Genomic DNA, 23,016 nt, shown 5'->3' on the forward strand with positions numbered 1-23,016 from the left:
TGCGTGCTTACGAGGAACTCGTTTCCCTAGAAAATGGTCATGGAACAAAGAAAAGACGATAAAGGGGAAACTATTCCGGTTAGATGTTACACATTATTGTTAGTATTAGTTAACGTTCCTGATGACTGCATCTGAAGCTTGATAAAAGATAGGTAACTATGTTAAAAACAAACATATAATAATCATACAATTTTTTTTCTATACATTTGTAACCAGTGGCGTAGCAAGGTCGGGTGTCACCCGGTGCGGCACTTAATGGTGTCACCCCCCAGAGGCATAGATACCCTTCCCAGGGACAAACTTTCAAATTTTCGATTTGCACCCCCCCCCCCCTCAAACTTTCGATTTGCACTCTTTGCACCCCCCTCAAGTTTTCGATTTGCACCCCCCCCCCTTCATAATTTCGATTTGCACCCCCCTCGAGTTTTCTCTATATATTTTGCTATTTTTTGCCTTGGTGTCACCCCCCCTAAAATGTGTCACCCGGTGCGCTCCGCACCCCCCCCCCCCGCCCCCCCCCCCCTCGCTACGCCCCTGTTTGTAACTAATTTTTTCTAGGTAATAGTCAGACACAAAAAAGTTAAAACAAACATCACGACGTAATTCTAACTGGTATGAAACACACCCACACGTCGAATATTTTACTGGCAGACATGCGATCTTCTGATCAATATTGGCTTGGTTGAAAAACTATTGAAAGCATAACAAATTTGGAAATTACGTTCATGTAAATAAGATAACAGACATAATTATATATATATATATATATATACTTTCGTAAATACGAACATATTTATTTGTGCAGTACACAGCTAACGCGATTATTCTTTTTGCATGGTTAAGTTAGTATTTAGGGGAATTCCCCAAGCCATCAGTTTTTCGGGAAAATGACGAGTACACGTCATAGCGCTAATTTTAGAAACCAGCGCAGTTGTGTGTTACGCAGTTCTCGCTGTTTTAACACACCACTGGTTTGAGCAGCTCGTCGCCATTTATATATAGCACTAATTGCTTACATTTGTAAGATGGCCTGCGGACGTAACAAATTGTGATTTAGCATTTTGGGAATATTACACTTGGCCCGAAGAGGTAGCGTAGGCTTATTTCGTATTACTGTTATACGTTATTTAAGTAGGAAGAAGTGTATCGTGTATAGGGCATTATTGTAGTCATTTTGTCTACAGTTTTTCAACTGTTAAATGTTTGGTGGTTTACATTTACTATTTTATCTTTCAGCTTATGAGAGCTTGTGGGGGGAAGGGATTGGGGAAATGGGTGGTGTGGAGAATGTGGTTCTCATAATTTTATATAACAAGGAGTAATCCAATCAAACTTTATATTACTTTATATAGTTTTGGGGAATTTATTATATTGATGATGACGTGGGTGTTGACGTAACGAGAAAAAAAAATATAAATATATGGCTTACAACATTTATTTATTTTCTATTAAAAAATTACTTTTACGATTTTTTCATTGAATTGATTTTTAATTTTAGAAAACAAATTTTATTTTTGTTTTTACAGGATATTGAGAACCGATATAATCTAGTTAATTTTCTTTTCAGTGTGAATATTAGAATGATGATGTCAAACTCAGTACGAATTGTGCCCTTCCTACCTGGGATGGAACTGGGATAAGATTTTAATGCTAAACAGTGGAATGCCGTGAATCGGAAATATACAGGGGCGGAAAAGAAGTTACAGGTGAAAAGACATTTTTTGTGTGTTCAAGCTTTACTTTCATTTTTCGTTATTTGAAAATAATCTTTTCTTTATTTGATAATATTCTTTTCGATATTCTATAATATTCTATTCGTTATTTGATAATATTTTTTCCGTTATTTGAAAATATTTTTTCATTATTCGATAATATTCTTTTCGTTATTCGATAATATTCTTTTCGTTACTTATTAATATTCTTTTCGTTATTCGATAATATTCTTTTTGTTATTTGATAATATTCTTTTTGTTATTTGATAATATTCTTTTTGTTATTTGATAATATTCTTTTCGTTATTTGATAATATTCTTTTTGTTATTTGATAATATTCTTTTCGTTATTCGATAATATTCTTTTCGATACTTTTTTTTGTACAATAATTGCACATTCTAAACAGTTTATCGTGGAATCAGTAATAATGTAATACACACACTCACCCCCCCCCCCACAAACACCAAATACACACACCAGTCCACCCCAATGTCCATACCACACACCCACCTGCTAAAGTATGTTGAAAAAAATATAATTTATCTGTTTAGTTTAGTGTATGTGTGTTAGGTAGAGTGGGTGATGTGTTTTGGAGAGTGGGGTGGGTGTGTGGAGGTGAGTTCAGATTTTAGGAATGAGACGGGTGAGGTTTCAACGGAGTGGTTTGCGGGTTTGGATGGGGTGGTTTGTTGGTGTGGGGTGTGGCGGGTTCTATTAGTATTGGGCAGAGATGTAGAGAGACCTTGTGAGTGGTGTGGTGATTGGTGTGGGGTGTGAGACCGGATGGTTTGTTGGTGTGGGGTGTGAGGCCGTGTGGTGTGGTGATTGGTGTGGGGTGTGAGACCGGGTGGTTTGTTGGTGTGGGGTGTGGCGGGTTTTATTAGTATTGGACAGCGAGGTAGAGAGACCTTGTGAGTGGTGTGGTGATTGGTGTGGTGTGGTGATTGGTGTGGTGTGGTGATTGGTGTGGGGTGTGAGACCGGGTGGTTTGTTGGTGTGGGGTGTGGCTGGTTTTATTAGTATTGGACAGCGAGGTAGAGAGACCTTGTGAGTGGTGTGGTGTGGTGATTGGTGTGGGGTGTGAGACCGGGTGGTGTGGTGTGGTGATTGGTGTGGGGTGTGGCGGGTTTTATTAGTATTGGACAGCGAGGTAGAGAGACCTTATGAGTGGTGTGGTGATTGGAGTGGTGTGGTGTGGTGATTGGTGTGGGGTGTGAGACCGGGTGGTTTGTTGGTGTGGGGTGTGGCTGGTTCTATTAGTATTGGGCAGCGAGGTAGAGAGACCTTGTGAGTGGTGTGGTGATTGGAGTGGTGTGGTGTGGTGATTGGTGTGGGGTGTGAGACCGGGTGGTTTGTTGGTGTGGGGTGTGGCTGGTTCTATTAGTATTGGGCAGCGAGGTAGAGAGACCTTGTGAGTGGTGTGGTGATTGGAGTGGTGTGGTGTGGTGATTGGTGTGGGGTGTGAGACCGGGTGGTTTGTTGGTGTGGGGTGTGGCTGGTTTTATTAGTATTGGGCAGCGAGGTAGAGAGACCTTGTGGGTCGTGTGTTGTGGTGATTGGTGTGGGGTGTGAGACCGTGTGGTGTGGTGATTGGTGTGGGGTGTGAGACCGTGTGGTGTGGTGATTGGTGTGGGGTGTGAGACCGTGTGTTGTGGTGATTGGTGTGGGGTGTGAGACCGTGTGGTGTGGTGATTGGTGTGGGGTGTGAGACCGTGTGGTGTGGTGATTGGTGTGGGGTGTGAGACCGTGTGTTGTGGTGATTGGTGTGGGGTGTGAGACCGTGTGGTGTGGTGATTGGTGTGGGGTGTGAGACCGTGTGTTGTGGTGATTGGTGTGGGGTGTGAGACCGTGTGGTGTGGTGATTGGTGTGGGGTGTGAGACCGTGTGGTGTGGTGATTGGTGTGGGGTGTGAGACGGGCTTGTTCGTAGTGTCAGGCTAAATTCTGAGTTTCAGGTATGTTGCAGGAAGTTGTAGGGTTATGTTTTAGGCGGGGTGTTGGGGGGTGGGGGTGGGGTTGGGTAATATACACGGATGTTCATAAACAAGGATTATCAACTTACAAGGGTAGGTAAGCAAAAATTATTCAAATAAAGATTCTAATAAAATTATGATAATTAGATAGTGGGGTGGGAAAAAAATTGCTTCACTGTGGTAGTTTAATCGACTGCTGGTAATGTCGTACTGTAGGCATTTAGGCGGGGGAGATGAAATATTCAGAGGATACACTGCAAGGGGTAATGTCTTACTATGGTAATAATTTGCTGGAGTGAAAGTTATTGTGAATAACATTTTTAAAAACGTTTATTGTGACCAAAACCAGCATTACTTTTTTTGTTTTGCATTAATTCTATTTTACAATGATAATTAACAGACAAATGAATCGAGTTATCGATATTCTTTTGTGGACACGCCCGAACAGCTGTGCGACGTTCTGATGATACCTGTAGAATATGCACTCAAAGAACGAATTGCCCACGTTATTGATAACAATTTATGGGATGTATTCAAGCTTTTTGAGACTCCAAATTCCAAAACACTTATTTTTAGACTCACATTCATCAAGGTAATACTACATTAAATAGCATACAGACAGACACAGAGAGACTGAGAGAAAGAGAGACTAACGGACAGACGGACAGATGTACAGAAAGACGGACAGTCGGACAGACGGACGAAAGGACGGACGGACGGACAGACAGAATGACAGAAAGACAGAAAGACAGAAAGACAGAAAGATAGAAAGACAGAAAGACAGACAGACAGACAGACAGACAGACAGACAGACAGACAGACAGACAGACAGACAGACAGACAGACAGACAGACAGACAGACAGACAGACAGACAGACAGACAGACAGACAGACAGACAGACAGACAGACAGACAGACGGACGGACGGACGGACAGACGGACAGACAGATATATATATATATATATATATATATATATATATATATATATATATATATATATATATATATATATATATATGTATATAAATATAAATAAAATATATATATATATATATATATATATATATATATATATATATATATATATATATATATAGAGAGAGAGAGAGAGAGAGAGAGAGAGGATACATATAAAATATACATACATATATATATATATATATATATATATATATATATATATATATATATATATATAAATGTATACAAAAAATAATTTAAAAAAAATATGTTTTTAACAAAATTAAATATCTATAATAAGTTGCTATCCAAATTATGCTCGCATAGTAAAATAGACAATTGAAATAAGTATACATCTGTGTATCTATTAAAGGAGCGCCGGACAATGGACATGGAGGAAAAAGATTCTGCAGTACCTGGGGACGACGTCACGCACTGGGTATCACAGATTGATATCGGCAACGAGCTTGTCGTTATCTTAAATTTTAACGACGATGGTAATTAGATTCATTATGCATAATATGCTATTGAGGTGGTAGATGCAATGATACAAGATAATTAGACATTAAAATATATACTTTTATAATATAAAAATTCGCTGCCGTTGTGAAATTTTATATTGGCTCAAATGTGCTGTCTCAAAGAGCTGTAACTTAAACGATATAGCTGTCATTTTGGTGTGTATTCTAATCCTGCCAAACAGACTGTGGCTCGGTGTCACGTGAATCGTTCCCCAAAGAATGACAAATTCATTTTATTTTAATGTAAGCCAAATAAAAAGATCATGGTTTCAAATTGTTATTTTCAAAAGAAAAGGCACAGTAATTAAGATAGAAATTATCCTAACGGTAGTAATCACTCTTATGTGCTTTCAAAGTTTGCAGCCGGTCAGTCCAATGAGTACCAATGAGGTAATTTTTTTTTCATTTTTACAAAGATACATAAGAATACTCATCAATTTTTATCTACATTTCAACAAGTACATTGCTTGGCTTAGTTTATATACATAAGAATCATAATAATATGAGCCGATGAGCATGCGACATCTATTCAAAAATTACAAATTAAGCATTGAATCATTTCATTATAAATTTAAAACACAAAAATAACAAAATAAATGATTTCTCGTCCAATTTTATATTAGTCATTATGAAGAACATTCTTGGAGGTGAATCCGGTGAACTTGATGCCGACAAGATAAACAGTCTGTACCAGAAGGTTTGCACGATACATGAAAGTAATATAATGCAAGGTAAAAAAGATATCGAATGTAGAATAAAGACAATTGGACTCAAGCATGCGAAGACGTGGAAAGATTCCATTCAGTTACTGAAAGATTTTGTTGATAATACTAATACATGGGAGAGCACTGACGACTATGTCATTACAAAGACAATGAAACACATCTTGGAAAATGAAAACGAAGGTAGTTAAGTAATTACACAATTTGTTTTTCCCCAACAAATATCAATTTATGATCTTAGTATTTAGTGGGTCCTCTTAACTTCATACAATATCCAAGTATTGTAATAGTAGTTGTATGGATAACATTTCCAGAAAAATCAGACAAAAGAAATAGCGTGTAAATCTTTGACAAAGCTTTCGTTTAGAAAATATTAAAAATAGAAGCGTAGATTCTCAGAATACGTTTCTTTATGAGGATATATTGAAAAATGTACAATCTGAAGGATTTTGAGAACCATAAAAAAGACTAATATTAACTTTTGCTAAACTGCAAATTATTCTATAGAATAGGATTCAATATGCATAAAAAAACGCTCTTATATATATATATATATATATATATATATATATATATATATATATATATATATATATATATATATATATATATATATATATATATATATATATATATTAGAGCGTTTTTTAATTGCAAAGCTTGTTTTGATAATGTTTAATTAAAACGAAACTAAGCTTATAGAAGAAGGTTTTGAAATAATGAGAAAATCCAAAAGGACTAGTAGGTTGTGCCAATGATTACTTTCTCATCAGATGTGCCCGAGGAAAGATCATCGTTGTCATTCTACAAACTTAGAGCCACGTTGAAGAGTTTTCATAAAGGTCTGCATGTAGTCCTTTTTTTAAAATAATACTTTTTTTATTGTTTATTCCTTGTGAAAATCATACCTCTTTGAGTTTCTATTGCTTGTTCAAATCCTACTGTTTTCGGTATTTTTTTTATTATTATAATTGAATTTCTGGACGTAAATTACAAGATTTCAATTACTTTATATTTCAGTTTTGGTTATATTTAGGGAAACGTGATCAAATATTTTAATTTTTTTTTTTTACATTTTACGACCAAACTTTTTTTTTTTAATTTGGTTTTGTTCACCACTTTTTACATTTTAATTGTATAAATACTATTTCATTTATTTTTAATTTTATAAAAAGGTGAAACCTATTTGGAAAAAGAATCGTTTGCAAACGACCCTACAAGTACTGAGTTCTATAACATATTATTCCAACTATTTTACGACTGCCCAAAGGCTAAACAACTATTACAGGTATAAATTAACGTGTAACATTTAAAATTAAATAGTATAATATTAAAATAATTTGAAAATCGTAAAATGGTATTTATAAAATAACTGTTATATCCCTATTGTAAATGAGAATATAGTCCTGATATCGTTTAGTTCCTACAATGATTTATATATTTAAGTTGAGAAAAATTTAGAGGTCTAACATTTTTACTATTAATTTTTTTATATATTTAAAATCCTATCCAGAGCGTATTGGCAAGGGAAGAATTTAAATTCATTGTAGATGACAGCACAATGAATGACCTCTACGATCAAGTATTACGCTTGAATTTACGTGTTAAAAGTATCATCAAAACGCTGGATTTAGTTTCCATACACGGTGACGTTAGAAGTAAAGTAAAAAAACACGAGAACATTCTAAAAATTGTGGAAGATTACATAAATGTAATTACATTTTTATTTATTTACGCATCTTCAATGTTTTATTCATTCTAGCATTCGCAAGTGTAGAAACTTTGTAGGAAAATTATGTATCTCATCAAAATGATAGTTCTTCTCCATGCTTTCTCCAAATTTTAATGTTAAATAGAATATAAACTAACTCAAAAAACAAGAATCTCGTATCAACATTTAAAGTGCTACACAGACATTTGATTCTTTTGTGAGATCAGCACACTATTTATCATCATGATATGGAACATTTCACTGCGTTATTAGTTAAACTATTCAGCTGTTCAATGCTAAGTGCATTTTAAAGATTTCGCTAAATGAACGGGATGTCATTTCTAGCTTTTTCTTGCGAGTAAAAAAATCAGGAGTGAGACCGACGTATGCATGTTTGCCCGAATGCTACCAATGACCGAACAGATGTTTGCTCAACTATGACAAATGCTGTAAATTCACATCCCCGAATGCCGTTTGCCCTAAGACAATTATGCCGTTGTATAATATCAAGTACAACTGCATTGATTTTTACATTAAAAAAAGGTGTTAATGTTTTAAAGATTTGTTTGTCTTAGAAAATTTAAAATCAATCAAATAAAAACATTCGACTGTTTTTACAGGAAAAATAGTGTTTTAGCACGGATTCTTGATACATGATTTGAGAATAAATAAACCGAGAGTGATCTCCCTTAAACTTTCTCGAATATTCATGCGAAGGATGGCAATCGTAATATAGACAATATGTTTAAACCATTTTTAATTATTTAAACTTTTTAAAATAGAATCTCTTAGAAAATAGAATCTCGTAGAAAAAAAAAAGAATTGCGCACTAAGTGAACGCCAAACAAAATGTGTATTATAGTGCGGAATATTATTAGTGCTTTATAAATTCACATGTGTTCTTTTTTGATAAATCGGAAATAGCGTAAATTACTACTTCAGATCAACGGAATTTACTCAACATTTGATAGAACGCAGAAAATTAAATGCTTTACTTACGTGTGGAATTCAATTTATCTATCTGCAATAGTAATCAAGTTATTGGGTTTAGAAACATCAAAGTAGAATAAATTCCACTTTCGGTTATCTGAAATCGCTGAAAAGTTGTTACAGAACTACAACTTATACAACTCAAGTTATTGTGTTTACAGACACACACACGCACACACACACACACACTCACTGACATACGGACAAGATTGCAAAACTATGGTTTTCCGTCTCAGGGAGGTGTAAAACGTCGAGATTTATAAAAGTCTCGATTTCTTTCTGCACAATTACAAAATTTTCTCTATATTTCGTATGCGAGAAAGTAAAAGTGTAACACCAAGATTGGCGTTAAATTGTAATTTGTAATTACATTTACAATAATTAACATGTGTTTCTTTTCGTAATGAGGTAAATCCTAGCTTTTAGTGTTATGATTGTTGTTCAATTGAATGCACATGAAAGAACTTTGAACAACAATGGAAATTAATTTGTTTTCGCTTTAAATTTTACAATTTTTAAGCGCAACATTGTTGAACCATTTTAATTATTAAAATTTTTTTCAATACGTTTTTCAGGCGTTTAACATTTTGGGCTAACATCCGATTGGGCATTTGTCGCATTGCTGCTAATTCGTAGTCTCCTTTTATACCACATGCTCATGAATAACTATTGGTATAAATAAGCATATGAGCTTTTATTTTTTTAAATTTAGATATAATTGAACTACATAGAATAACTTCATATTAATTATTAGGTAAAACTTGAATTATCCGTTTATTAGGACCCACCTTTTGTCTTTGAAAAATGTAATTCCATATTTTTTTTCAAATGCACATATCAAGAAATAATTAGTGAGATTCAATGTTTATACATTGTAATTTTTCAGAAATATACCAGACAAATACCTACAGGGATACCAACTCGGATTCTTACACTGGGACGAGCAGGGCACGGCAAAAGCTCAACCGCAAACAGTATTTTAGACGAGAGTTATTTCCCTGCTGGTGGAGAATTGAATGGAGTGACCAAGAATGCGATGGTGAATACAAAAACGGTGAATGGAAGGGAAGTAACTATTGTTGACATGCCAGGGGTTTTTGTAACAAGCTCGGGCATTTTTTCAGCTGCTGCTACTCTAAGTAGGGAATTCAGTCAAGCTATAGCAAAATGTCTTGAAGGTTTTCATGTCTTACTTCTTATATTTTCGTACGGAATGCGTGTAACTGCTGAAGAAAAACGATGTGTACAAGTGCTAAAGAGAATGTTGGGCGAAGATGTATTTGCTAATTACGGCATCATTGTAATCACAAAAGGAGATGCATGCAAAGAGAATGGTGACACACCAATAAGTAAATGGCTAAAATCAGAGAAATTCTTTAAAGATCTTCTAGAAGAATGTGGGGAAAGATGTGTTTTGTTTGAAAACAAAACGGCAGACTTAATAGTTAAAATAGAACAGCGAGTCTTATTATTTCATTATATTGACAAACTAGGAGGCAAAGTTTTCAGCAGTGGATTATTTGAACATGCAAAGAAAACACGTTATAACTTGCTCATAGAGAAAGGCTTTTCAGAAGATAATACCTTTCGAACAAACTGCGATGAAATGTATACATACCTACGTCAATTAAAACAAGACAAGCCAATAGATGAGAAAATAATAGAGCAAATTAAAAACACATACTGCGTGCTTGGGGAGCCAGAAAACAATAGTAAAATCCAATCGTTACAAAAATGTCTGGATGCCGTAATTAGAGAGCACGGTTCATATTCAACATTAGGAAAGTCATTCACAAAACAAGTGCAATGTGTGGGACACCTAATCCAGTGCTTGCATGAAGTATTGAAAGACATTTGTCACATTGATCACTTGGTTGCTTTAGACGTTGAGGAGAAAAACTGTTTTCCTAAAGGCTCTTCTGTCCTCCTTGAAAACGGACGGAAAGAGTTAGTAGAGAATCTGTCGCCAGGAATGAAAGTACTTACATTCGATAAGAAAAAGGGTTTTGTCTATGATGAGATCTACATGTTCGGACATAAACAAGGAAACACCGTGTCGAAATTTGTCGTCATCCACACAGAGTCACATCAAATAACAATCTCACCAGAACATCTAATTCTCTGTCAGAAAAACGACATGAAAAGTTTTGTCGCCGCCAAAACTGTCTCAGTCGGAGATGAAATTCTAACGAAATCTGAGCTGGGGTTTGTCTGGTCAAGCGTGGCTGACGTCACGTACAGAGTGGACAGAGGTCTGTACGCACCTTTCACCAGAAGCGGCACCATTGTGGTGGACGGTGTCGTGGCCTCCTGCTACATCGATGTGCTGCCACATGACGTGTGTCACAGGATGGTGTCACCAATCAGATGTTTGTACCGTGTGTCACCATCTCTGGTGAGACGTGTCTGTGGTGTATCAGACACACAGCCGGTACCAAAGATAGCTCGTATTGCCTTAACGGTGTTAGGGTACCGTAAGATGATCGCCAAGCAGACATGGGGGGCAGTTAAACTGTTTTGATAAAAAGAAAAGTTGGACGAGAATTGACAGGCATTCTTATACATTTATGCATACATGCTAAATGGAAAACTGAGACATTCAACGCCATGAAAAATCAAAATTTAGCACGGAATTACATGTAAGCAGATAGCATACGTAAAGTCCGAACTATGCATTCGAAGATTTAAAAAAAATCTAAACATTTGGATTTTAAGTTATTTTTAGACGTTTATTCAAGTTTAAATCTTAATCCTACATATGAGCTTGAAATAATTTACTAAATACTTTGTGTACTAGCACAACATGCAATAATGCAATAGCATAGAAACATGAAGATAATCGTTTTTAATTATAAAAAAATAGCTTTTTTTTTACATATTTCAGCACCTCATATCGTTATTACAATTTAAAATTTGCAATCAAGTTTTGAAATTTTTGTTATAACCCTTTTAATTGTTTATAGCAAATGTACAAATAAATAATTCAATGTTTTATTTGTTTCAATACATATATTTTACAGAAAAATTATTTCAAAAATATATTTTTCTCTGTTTGATAAATCAACTGTACATATGCTTACCAAACCAACAAAATCATATAATCAAAAGTAAAAACCCAAACATTTAAAAGCCATCATTTGAGTATATAAACAATATAATAATATACATCACTTTAAAATATATTTGTATAACTATAAATGCACATTATCTGAATCGACCATTAATATTCTAAATGTTAATAATTTAAAAAAAGCAACCATTATATTAAAAATCTATTATTGAGAGTACACGTTTCTATAATCTGGGTTTCACAATAAAAATATTTAAAAAATATTTTTTTGCGTTAAGTTTATTTTTATTTTTATTATAGATAAATAATAAAAATAAAGCTAGCAATTCAGTGATTTTGTTAAACAAAACTAAACAAGTGGAAAAAAGACGAAAAAATAGCCAAAATTTAACTATTTTTAAAAACAAGTTGGATGAGAATTATAGGTTCATTGTAATTAGCGTGTTTGTAAACTTTGTACTTTCAGTGGAACAAAGACATTATTTTAGTAAAGATTAATGACTTTTAAAAATGTAAAAATTAAAAACCTTTATTATATTGTCATTAAAAATAAGACGTTACTAAACTCATAATATCTATAGACTATATATAATTATCTTCTGGGAGCCGTTAGAAAACAAGCTGCAATCGCGCGCCTTTCAGTCCCCTCTCTTCCTCTCTATCGCTACCCCCCCCCCCCCCCTCACATGGTCAGGTGAGTTGTAGTTCACGCTAAATGTTATTTTGGTGACGGCTAATAGATGCAGATAATTCAGTTTGAAACTCTTTTAAACTTAATGGAGGTAACTAAGAGGAGGCTGCTTTCACGGGGGGGGGGGGGGGGATGGTGGGTTTAGTGTTTTGAAGCAAATATTTTCAGTGGCAGCATTGGTACTGTCGAATTCACAAATTATGAATTACTGAAAAGTAGATAAAACAACTAAATAGCGGCGTACGATACACCGCGGGTCGGCTCGTTTAATTTAATCAGGAAATGTTAACTGTTTTCATTAAACTGTAAATGCTTTTTATTATCATTCAGGCAAAAAATTCACCATTGTTAATTTTCATTGTAAAGACATGTAACTTGCACCGTCACCATCCAATACAGTTTGTGTTGATGTAAAGATGCCAGATATGTTACCCGGCTGTTGTAACTGACGTTCTAGACATTGTTTTTTTAACCGTAACATTTCCATCTCCATCTCGTGTTTTTCTCTGGCCATTATCATTTCTTCAGCTTGTTTCTCCCTGGCCAACTTCAGTTCCTCTTGTTGTTTTTCTCTTTTTAATTTGATTTCCTCCTGTTCTAGCTTTCTTTTCATTGCTTGTGATCTTACATAAGGCATCATGTTTCTATGAAGACGAGGTGTAGCGTTTGCAGTTCGGGTGTTAACTTGTTGTCTAAAATAATTAATAGGTAAATTAATGTAGTAAAACTTATTACAAATATATGATACGCTAAATTTTATATTTAATTACTTAGTGTTTTGTTTATCCATCAACTGTATTGTTAAGTTCATTAACAATTAATTTACCTTGCTGTAGGGAGTCGGTGCGACAAATAGTCGGGTTGTTCTAGAAAGACACGTTATTTAAAAAAAAATACATAACCAAAAATTATATATATATATATATATATATATATATATATATATATATATATATATATATATATATATATATATATATATATATATATATATATATATATATATTTATATATATTTATATTTGTATATGTATATAGATATATATATATATATATATATATATATATATATATATATATATATATATATGTATTTTGTCGCTAATGTACACAGAACATTTTGTAATAGTATTTGTAACTACCTGCCATTTCCAATGCTTTTACTTTAGCATCTTCCTGATTTTTGGTGACAACTATGAAATCAACTTCATTGTTTGCGTTATCTTCAGTATCATCATCTCCATTATCTTGCTCTACTGATGACATTTCTTCATTATCTTGATACATACGGATGACATCTTTAAACTCCTCCTGACATATTTCACACATGAGTTTCACTATTGACTTGTCAATGCTGGTCTCACCACTGACTGTAGACACGTCTTGTTGTGTCAGCAGTTTTTTAACCTGACTTTTTAGTCTTTGGTATTGTTCTATAATACCTTTTGTTTTGAGGTTGGTAAACTTTGGATGCTGAATTTTAAATTGTGATTCGATATTTTTCCAGGCTTCTTGTCTATGAGCTCTAGTTGCTTTGTCTTTTTTCTTTGATTCTATGATGTCTCTTTGTTCATTGATCATCACAAGAAGGTCAGATTTTTCTTCTATAGACCAGTTTACAGTACGCCTTGAGTTTGTGCTGCTTTCACTGGCACTTGATGACCCACTTTGAGCCGCCTGCTCTTTGGTGACTTTTCTTCGTTTTGTTTTGTCAACTTTTATTAAATCTTTGCTTATCAAATCGACTTTACGGCTACAATCACCAGAACTTGATGGCTGACATTTACTCATCTTTTCTTCGTTTGTTTTTCCTAGTTAATTTTGTTTAAATAGATTAACATGATAAATATATAATTTACACAACCTAAAATATAATCTTGTCGTTCTAGATGTTTAGACGTATATGGAAATGAGAAGTAATATTAGACAGGCATAAATTTTAAAAAGTATATTAATAAGGTAATCTAAATTTTACATTACATTTAAACAAATATTATAGCCTACATTTATCCAAAGCAAGAAATATTGAATTATTTTTTCGAAACAAAACTTGAAACCAACGCACATATTATATACTGTTGGTTTATATACACAAAAATATAGATCATTAATACATTACTAAAGTATGATACTATTTTAACACTATATTTTTGAGAAAGATGTTTTTATATAGAGTTTTAGATGTTCTTATATTAGGCTATATAATTTTCAATGTGATGTTTTATACATAATTAGCTATAAGCAATCATCAATACAACAAATCAGATAACTATTTTAGATTTAGCATACCATGTTTAAAACATTCTCTGCTTTTCTTTTTAATTTCTTTTTTTAATGATTTATCAAATCCATTTCCACCCATAAGCCTTTCATCCCCTGCTATTTTGTGCATGAACTCTATGTTTGACATCAGTTTGCTAATCAGCTTAGGCAATTCGTCTTTTAGTGTTGTTTGTGCATAATGTAAACATTTTAGACTTATGTATGAGCAAATCTGAAACATAAAACAGATAGCTTTCATTTGATTTAGAACCGTTTATGTATAGCCTATAAATCGAAATGTGATTTTATGATATTTGTTACTTTTATAATACATAGTAATGTTTATGCAAAATCATCAGAAATTACACAATACTGTTAATTAAAAATACGCATGTTGATCACGTTTAAAATTCTGTGCACTGAATACAGTAAGTTTTAAATGTCTTTTTTGAAAACAATGTAATTACAATTATTTTGCATGAATAATAATACGATTAAGTAAGAAAATGAAGAAACTGTATTTTTGCGTACTGCTCAAATAAAATATATTTTGTTGCTAGTTAATTGATTAAACAGCTACAAAGTAAAACAATATTTTGATCAAATTATGTCTTTTGACTGCAATTATTAGATTATCTTTTTGATGAGAATGTTGAGTGATAAGCAACTTGTTCAGTCAATTTACAAAAAAAAAAAAAATATTTTCATTATTAAACCCATCCTACACTACTGTAATGAGCAAAATACATAAGGTGATTGTAAGCTGCGCTTGTCTTTGTTCAACTTACCAGACTAATATTGTTGTCATTTACACAGAATAATGTCAGGTCCAGCAGTAAATATTTAAACTTTTCTTTTCTCTGATAAACACAAGCTTCTTTTAATTTCTTCACAACCAATTGTATTTCATCTGAAATCAAACAACGTATATGTCTGCTATTTTTTACAAATTAATTACACAAGGTCAAGATTTATCAATTAAATATAAAATTAAACTGTAATGACTTAAAGAAAATATTATCAATCATCATTTTGTTTTCCTCGATCGTGCTGAAGACATATGGGGCAGATGAAATAGAGTGTATCTCTTGCAACAACATCGGCAATTTGGCTAATACCACACATTGCCGCCATTTTTACCAAACTTGAGTCTGGTGTCTCTAAGGGCTGTGTAAATATTAAAAGTCTCGATCCCAGTATCTGAACTCAGCATTTTCGTGTTAGTAGTCGTAGCCTCTACCATGTGAGTCAAAATATATTTGAAATACATTTTATGTTTATTTTTTGTTTAATTTAAAAAGGCGAAATGTATGGACTGTCAATATAGAATTTTTTTAAAATTATAGTCACTGCGAAATGAGTCACTTCTTCCGTCAGCTTACCTGTTGTGAATGTGACAATTTCTTTATTGTCTTGCAACAGAATGTTGATTTTCTTTAATAAAATCTGATCATTGATGTCATGAGTTGCTGGTAAATACTTAATAGCCTGGAAAAATATTATTATAAATATATTAACAAAACTGTATTTTTTAAATAAAATGAAATAACCTTCTGATTACAAACAAATCAACCTGCAGAACAGTTTCTCTTTCATCTCTTTCTAAATGTTTTGAGAGATTTGTTAAAACACTTAACATTTTTACAAAGTGATGAAGCACATTGACCTGCAAAACATTAATAATTATTAACTTGTATTCAGGTCGATATATTTTTCGTATTTTTACTTTTATAATACATCTAATAATGTGTGCAACAACGAAAAACTCGGGACAAATATAAATTAATGTGTTGCTTAGAATAAAATTAACCAGGTCAAGTGAATTGATGCAAAATTAACTAGAAAATCGTTAATTTCTAGATACGCTTTAAAATATAAATTAATTAGAGCTGAAACTTGAAGGTGATATGTTTGAGCCAGATAACAAAGTATGAAACAGACAAAATGTACAGGTTATTTTTTTAATTAGCACTACATTTTCATTAGGTGTTAATTAAAATATATGAAACTAATTTTAAATAATTTAAAATGATGAAAGTATATACCATAGGATATAGTCTATTAAATGTAAATTTGCTGAGTATCTTTTTTGTGTGCTTTTGTAAAATCTTGATTCTTATTACACGATTTCTACTCGTCCTCTCTCACTCTTTTGTCTCTCTCTTACAAATAGGTCAAACATTGACGTACCTCGCAGTTAATAAACTCTTTAATAGCTTTGATAAAGATACTTACTATTCTTTTCTTTGCAACACACTGTGTCAAGTTCAAAGAAGAAATATGATTAGTTATAAAACAATTTGTACCGATTTATAATGAAGTATGATATTTATCAATGCACTTTTGTTTCTACAATAAAATATGCGTCTTTAAGCAAATACAAATTGTAATTACCTCTGAAAACGCCAAATTTGATTTCATGTAAAATTCAACGATGCTTAAACCCGTCATTAGAATAAAACTTTGTATGGTGGAATGCATTGTCTGAGCTTTATTAAAGAGATCTGTTAAAGCGTCTGCATAAGAATAGGAACATTATAGTTACACTTTTTTAATTGCAATGTATTTAAGAAAAATATTTCTATAATAGATTATTAAATTCAATTGTTCCCAAACATTTATACTTTAATAAAGTGATTTAGCTCGACGAATTTTATAAGAACATAAACTATAAAATATGTTTTTAGAAATAAAAGAATTATTAACGTACATTTCAATAATACATTACCAACATCAATATTGACAGAGGTAGTAGCAACATAATTTACTAGTGATAATGTAAAAGAATATATATATATATATATATATATATATATATATATATATATATATATATATATATATATATATATATATATACATATATATATATATATATATATATATATATATATATATATATATATATATATATATATATATATGCCTATATAGCACAAAAAATGCTGTACCTGCATAAAAGGAAACATGTTCCTCTAGTTTTCCATGTCTTATAATATCTAAAAACAACATCCTTATTAGACTAGTTACAGAAATACAGTCGTCTATGAAGTGTTCTCTTGTTCTGTTTAGGACATCACAAATTATTTCAGCTCCTGGCTAAACAGTAAATATATCATACATTTAGATGTACATAAGTAAATTTCTGTTCTGCTTTCATAATACAACATACTGGCGATACAAAACATTTTACGTACTTAAATTTAAATTGTGAAATATAAATTTTCGTTGTATACCTCGTAAATCGTGTTTAGTAGTTCTTTGAAATTGATTATCCTGTAATATTTAACATATTAAATTAGAAGTATTTGCATACATGCTCAATTTCTGATATCTTGCTCTTTTAATTCTTTTTCAAAATCGGAATTTCAAATAGCTATATATTTTGTGACATTTTTCTCCCGTAATTTAAATCCAAATCTCTAAACCATAAAACTAAAAAGAAAATACATGTAGTTTTGCCAACATATTACAATACAATCCATAAAAATCAAAGATTTCACAAAACCAACACGAAAATTTTTAAAAATCTTACCTTGAGTTACTATCTTGAACAAGATTGCGAGCCGGGTATCTTGTAACATCATTTAAACCTGCTGGTTTGTAAATAATATGCTCATTCATTATAGCGGTATTTTGAAAATAATAAGACGCCAAGTATAAAACAGTATTTATTAACGATATTGGTAAACGAACATTTTAGTGGGTTTGAAAACTACAGGTTAAACGTGCTGAAATGAAACAGAAATGTTACAGCATTATTGTTTACATTTTTAGAACAAAAGTAATTTTCTATCTCAAAACTGAAAGTCAAACATAAATTGAATGCTTCGTTATATTTTATTTGTGTGAGTTTGATCTAAAAATTAGAAAAAATATGTTAGAAAATGGAATGGTCGGGCTTTTGAGCGTATGATCGGTAACGCTAATAGTCCTGAATTCAAAACTCACGTCAGACTAGATCGCTACGTATGGATTACATCACATCTTGGAGAAAAACACCAAAAATTATAATAATGCTGACTTGCACATTGTAACATCGTTCTTGGATAAAATATGGAAGTTTATCAAAAAAGACAGGTTGAGAGGTCATACGTGATTGTTTTGGATCGGTTTCTCTTTAATAATACAATTAAGAACAAAGAAGGAAACACAAATCATTATTTTGGATTTAATATATTTTAACTCACCAGAAGTGTAAATATGACTTGTCGAGTTTTCTCCTGTATTTGTGGCTAAAGATGACTGTAGATCCAACTCATTGAGAAAAGCTGTCCATAATTCGATGTCACGAGTTCCGTTATTTAAACAAACTGATCTTTGATGTAACTTGTGTAAACCAGAAAAAAATGAGGCAAATTCTAAAATATCGTTAGTGTTAACAGTAGCTTTTTTTTCTATCAAAGTCCGTACGACACGGTAATGTCCATTCTTTAGTGCCAGGTCATAAGCTGTTTGACCTTTTTTGTTGAACCTTTTGATGCCGTCGGTTTTCTTTATTAAAATCTGGACCACATCGTTCAACCCGTATTTAGATGCCAACATTAAAGCTGTGTTACCTTTGTTGTCTGTTGTATTGACGTCATCAGCTTTGTTTATCAAGATATGCACTACATGAGTTAGCTGTTGTATCTTTTTATACGTAAATCCATTGTTTCGTCGTTGATTTATCAGACCTAATTGTATGATAGCTATCATAAGTGGAGACCTGCCATCTCGGTCTATGACATTTGCTTCTGCATTTTTGTCTAGCAAATGTTCGATGATAGGCAAAACATTTTCCTCGACTTTTTTTTTCAAAAGTTTTATTAACATAGTTTCATGTTTGTAATCAGAAAAATTAACATCCGCATCTTGAACTAACAGATATTCTATTAGTTCAAATGTGTTGTCTTTATTCTGATAAGGTCCGGGTTTAAAATATGAAACATACATGAGTGCTGTTCTCTGTTTCTTGTCAACCTGGTTGACCTTTGACCCTTTACTGACCAAATCTTTCACCGTGTCGACTAAACCAGCTTGTGCCGCCATCATAAGTAAAGTTCTACCTTTAGGACACACAACATCATCTTCTTTATAAAGTTTACAGATTAGTTGCATGAAATACCTGTTTCCAGTTTCTAAAGCTATCATTAAAGCTGTTTTTTTGTATTTGTTTACTGCATTTATATCCTGTTTTATTTTAAGAAGGATTGTTGTATTGAATATGTCATTGTTAAATCGCACGTGTCTTGCATACAACATTAATAATGTGTTACTATCCTTATCTACAAGATCAAAATATGTTTCGTTTTTTGCATTAGACAAAATGCATTTGCACATTTTGGGGAAGTATGATGTAAAGTTCATACAAAGATTGATTCCAGATGCAGTTAGGTTAAAATATAATTTATAACATCTATATTGTTTTATTTGTGTTATCAGTATATTCTTTACTGCAGCATCAATCAGTGAAACGCTAATCTTTCTACCCAACAAAAATTCCATGACTTCTAAGTCACCACATTTAGTAGCCCACATTAAAACCGTTCTTCCTTTATTGTCTGTTTGATCTAAAGCTGACATGTGACTGCTGACCTGGTGTGAGCTTTGGGCTGATGGTTTAGTCTTTAGTAATAATTTGGTAATGTCACTATCACATTTTGCTTTAGCAGCCCACATTAACGCGGTCCGACCTTGTTTGTCTTGGATGTAAATGTCAGCTTTATGCTCCAACAGGATCCTGACCTTATCTAATCTACCTTCTTTAACAACTTTCATCAGCGCTGTTTCTCCTTTATTATCAACAACGTTAACATCAGCCTTGTGATGTTCCAACAATTGCTTCACTACATCGTCATTATCCCATCTTTCTACAGCATACATTAACGCCGTCTTTCCTTTACTATCCCCTATGTCAATGTCCCTATAAATTCCTGCTGGTATAAATCCCTTCTGTACTGCCAACATAAGCACCGAGGTTTTGTTGTTGTTGACATGGTTGACGTCAGCGCCGTGACGAAGTAGCTCCTGTATTATATCAGTTGGTTGATGCATATTGAATGAATAACTATCTTTCTCTATCTTTATAGCCAACATAAGAGCTGAGTTCCCATCATTGTCTTCATCATTAACGTTAACATTATATTTGGCAAGAAGTAGTTTGACATTCGCCAATGATTTCCTTTCTACAGCCAACATTAGCGCTGTTTTACCCAAATTGTTTTTATAATTAACATCGTGTTTACAAGAGAGTATTCGTGTTATGATACCTACACTTTGATTTTGTACAGCTAGCATTAGAGGTGCATTACCTTCATTGTCTACTATATTGACATCAGGATGGTGATCTAAAATTAGATTGATGAAATTATTATCTGTGCTGTTTTTTAACACTTTTATAATAGCTGTTTCACCACTGTTATCTTTTGCATTTAAATCCTTAGTCAGCAGTAATAACTTTTTCATAACTGTTTGTTGTGAAATTTCTAAATTAGTTGAGATGTAGTGCTGACAAGGCGGAGATGTAAAATAATTCTTTGACGAAAGTTCCATCAGTGCATTTCTTCCATCAGAGTTCCACACGTTAACATCTGCTCCATGTTTTAACAACACCCCAACAACCTCTGGTTTACCAGCCAGCATTAGAGCTGTGTTACCATGGTGATCTGTTTTGTTGACATCAAATCCTTTAGAAATCAGCCACTCCACAACTGTAACATGTCCACCAATAGCTGCTAACATGAGAGCGTTTTGTCCTTTAAAGTTAACATCCACAGTACCGTCATACAGTAACTCTACAATGTCCAAGTGTCCATTCATGGCCGCTAACATCAAAGCTGTATTACCATCTATATCAAATATAGAAAGATCGCTGTGTATTTTTATGTCCTTTACTATACTGCAAAAACCTTTCATAGCAGCTAACATCAAAGTAGTCCGACCTAATTTGTTTGTTTGGTTTATACTTGATTTATCTTTATCAATTTGATTCTGTACTAAAATTTTAACTGTTTTTACATGTGCACCTAGTATTGATAAATTCAACGCGGTATTCCCTTCTATGTTAATCTGTTTAGTATCAGCGCCCTTCTTAAGTAACAAATCTACAATGTTAGAGTGACCTCCCCTTGAAGCACACAAAAGGGCTGTCTCTCCATAATATGGACTTCCTGGGTAGTTGACATTGGCACCTTTCTCTAGTAAAAACTCCACAATATCTAAATGTCCTTTAAAAACAGATTTACCGAGCACAGATTCCCCATCTGAATTCAATAAATTCACATCAGCTCCAGCCTCAACTAAAGATTTTGTAATTTCAAAATAACCTTCGTCACAAGCATAAAATAGAGGAGGAGATTTACCTATATTAACGTCCGCACCATTTTCTACTAAAAATTGTACTATGTCGATTTTACCCCTTCTAGTAGATATACACAGTGGGGAGTCTCCTGGATAATCAGTTTTATTCACATCAGCTCCAGCTTGTACCAACATTTTTACAAGTTCAAAACATCCATCTTTACACGATTCATGTAGTGGTGTAGTTAACGATGTATAATTAACATCTGCGCCATTGTCTACCAGCAGCCTCACAATCTCAACAAAACCATTTTCTACAGAATAACATAGGGCTGTCTTTGTGTTTTTGTCTATCAAATTCACATTAGCTTTAGCTTTGACCAAAATTTCCACAAGTTCAAAACAGCCACTTTTACATGATTCATGTAGTGGTGTAGTAAACCATGGATAATTAACATCTGCGCCATTTTTTACCAGCAGCTTTACAATCTCAACAAAACCTTTTTTTACAGAATAACACAGGGCCGACTTGTCTTTTCTGTCTATCAACTTCACATCAGCCTTGTACTCCAGCAGTAATTTAACCACGCCCAGACGTCCAAATTGTGAAGCTTTTATTAACGCAGTCTGACTTCTGTTGTTTCTACTGTTTACATCAACTCCATGTGTAAGTAATATTCTCACTACATCAAATTTACCTTTACCTGCTGTCGAGACCAAGAAACATTGAATTTCATTCAGGGATTTCACATTTTTTATTTTTTTAATTGCTTGTTCAAGATCATCTAAATTGTGATCTTTTATAGCTATTCTTATTTCCTGTAAAATATGTTTATCCGATGTATCCATTTTGGTGAAGAAAGTTTCTAAAATTGAATAGATTCAAGAACAAAATAATCTTTAAAAAGGCGACATTCTGGAAAAATTGAAAGTTTTAATTATTACAATTCTAGTAATACAAATGTAAAAATCACCAACAGACTTTAAAATATAACATAATTATGCTATTGCTAACAATAACTTAACTAGAGTATACCAATTAGGCTGAGGAAAGCTTATAAATTATTTTAGCTAAAAAAGGAATAAAGTTAACGTTTAATTTGTCATATTCGACAATTTAT

General features: G+C 32.9%; 3 protein-coding genes across 4 annotated transcripts; 1 reads left to right on the forward strand and 2 right to left on the reverse strand.

Moving 5' to 3' along the window:
* Positions 1–77: 77 nt before the first annotated feature.
* LOC131950340 (uncharacterized) lies at positions 78–11,391 on the forward strand. Of its 2 annotated transcripts, none has more exons than XM_059312443.1 (9): positions 78–152; positions 1,568–1,706; positions 4,086–4,277; positions 5,021–5,144; positions 5,792–6,073; positions 6,664–6,732; positions 7,066–7,178; positions 7,404–7,601; positions 9,478–11,391. In XM_059312443.1, exons 3-9 carry the CDS (start codon positions 4,149–4,151, stop codon positions 11,110–11,112), a joined length of 2,550 nt encoding a protein of 849 aa, XP_059168426.1. In that variant the 5' UTR covers positions 78–152; positions 1,568–1,706; positions 4,086–4,148; the 3' UTR covers positions 11,113–11,391. The 2 variants fall into 2 exon arrangements, with proteins under 2 accessions (XP_059168426.1, XP_059168425.1); XM_059312442.1 differs by lacking the exon at positions 78–152 and adding an exon at positions 957–1,089.
* Positions 11,392–13,453: 2,062 nt separating this feature from the next.
* LOC131950363 (uncharacterized) lies at positions 13,454–16,104 on the reverse strand. Its single transcript, XM_059312464.1, has 4 exons — positions 15,997–16,104; positions 15,403–15,524; positions 14,642–14,846; positions 13,454–14,163 (listed from the first exon to the last, which is right to left on the reverse strand). The coding sequence occupies exons 3-4, from the start codon at positions 14,760–14,762 to the stop codon at positions 13,454–13,456; spliced, it is 831 nt and encodes a 276-aa protein (XP_059168447.1). The 5' UTR covers positions 14,763–14,846; positions 15,403–15,524; positions 15,997–16,104.
* Positions 16,105–16,777: 673 nt separating this feature from the next.
* On the reverse strand, positions 16,778–22,744 carry LOC131950345 (serine/threonine-protein phosphatase 6 regulatory ankyrin repeat subunit B-like). Its single transcript, XM_059312447.1, has 5 exons — positions 18,805–22,744; positions 18,150–18,210; positions 17,566–17,678; positions 17,009–17,130; positions 16,778–16,870 (listed from the first exon to the last, which is right to left on the reverse strand). The coding sequence occupies exons 1-5, from the start codon at positions 22,742–22,744 to the stop codon at positions 16,778–16,780; spliced, it is 4,329 nt and encodes a 1,442-aa protein (XP_059168430.1).
* Between the last annotated feature and the right edge of the window lie 272 nt (positions 22,745–23,016).

This window comes from Physella acuta, unplaced genomic scaffold (assembly GCF_028476545.2).
Source record: "Physella acuta isolate Inbredline_101_S28 unplaced genomic scaffold, ASM2847654v3 ptg000756l, whole genome shotgun sequence".
NCBI lineage: Eukaryota > Metazoa > Mollusca > Gastropoda > Physidae > Physella > Physella acuta.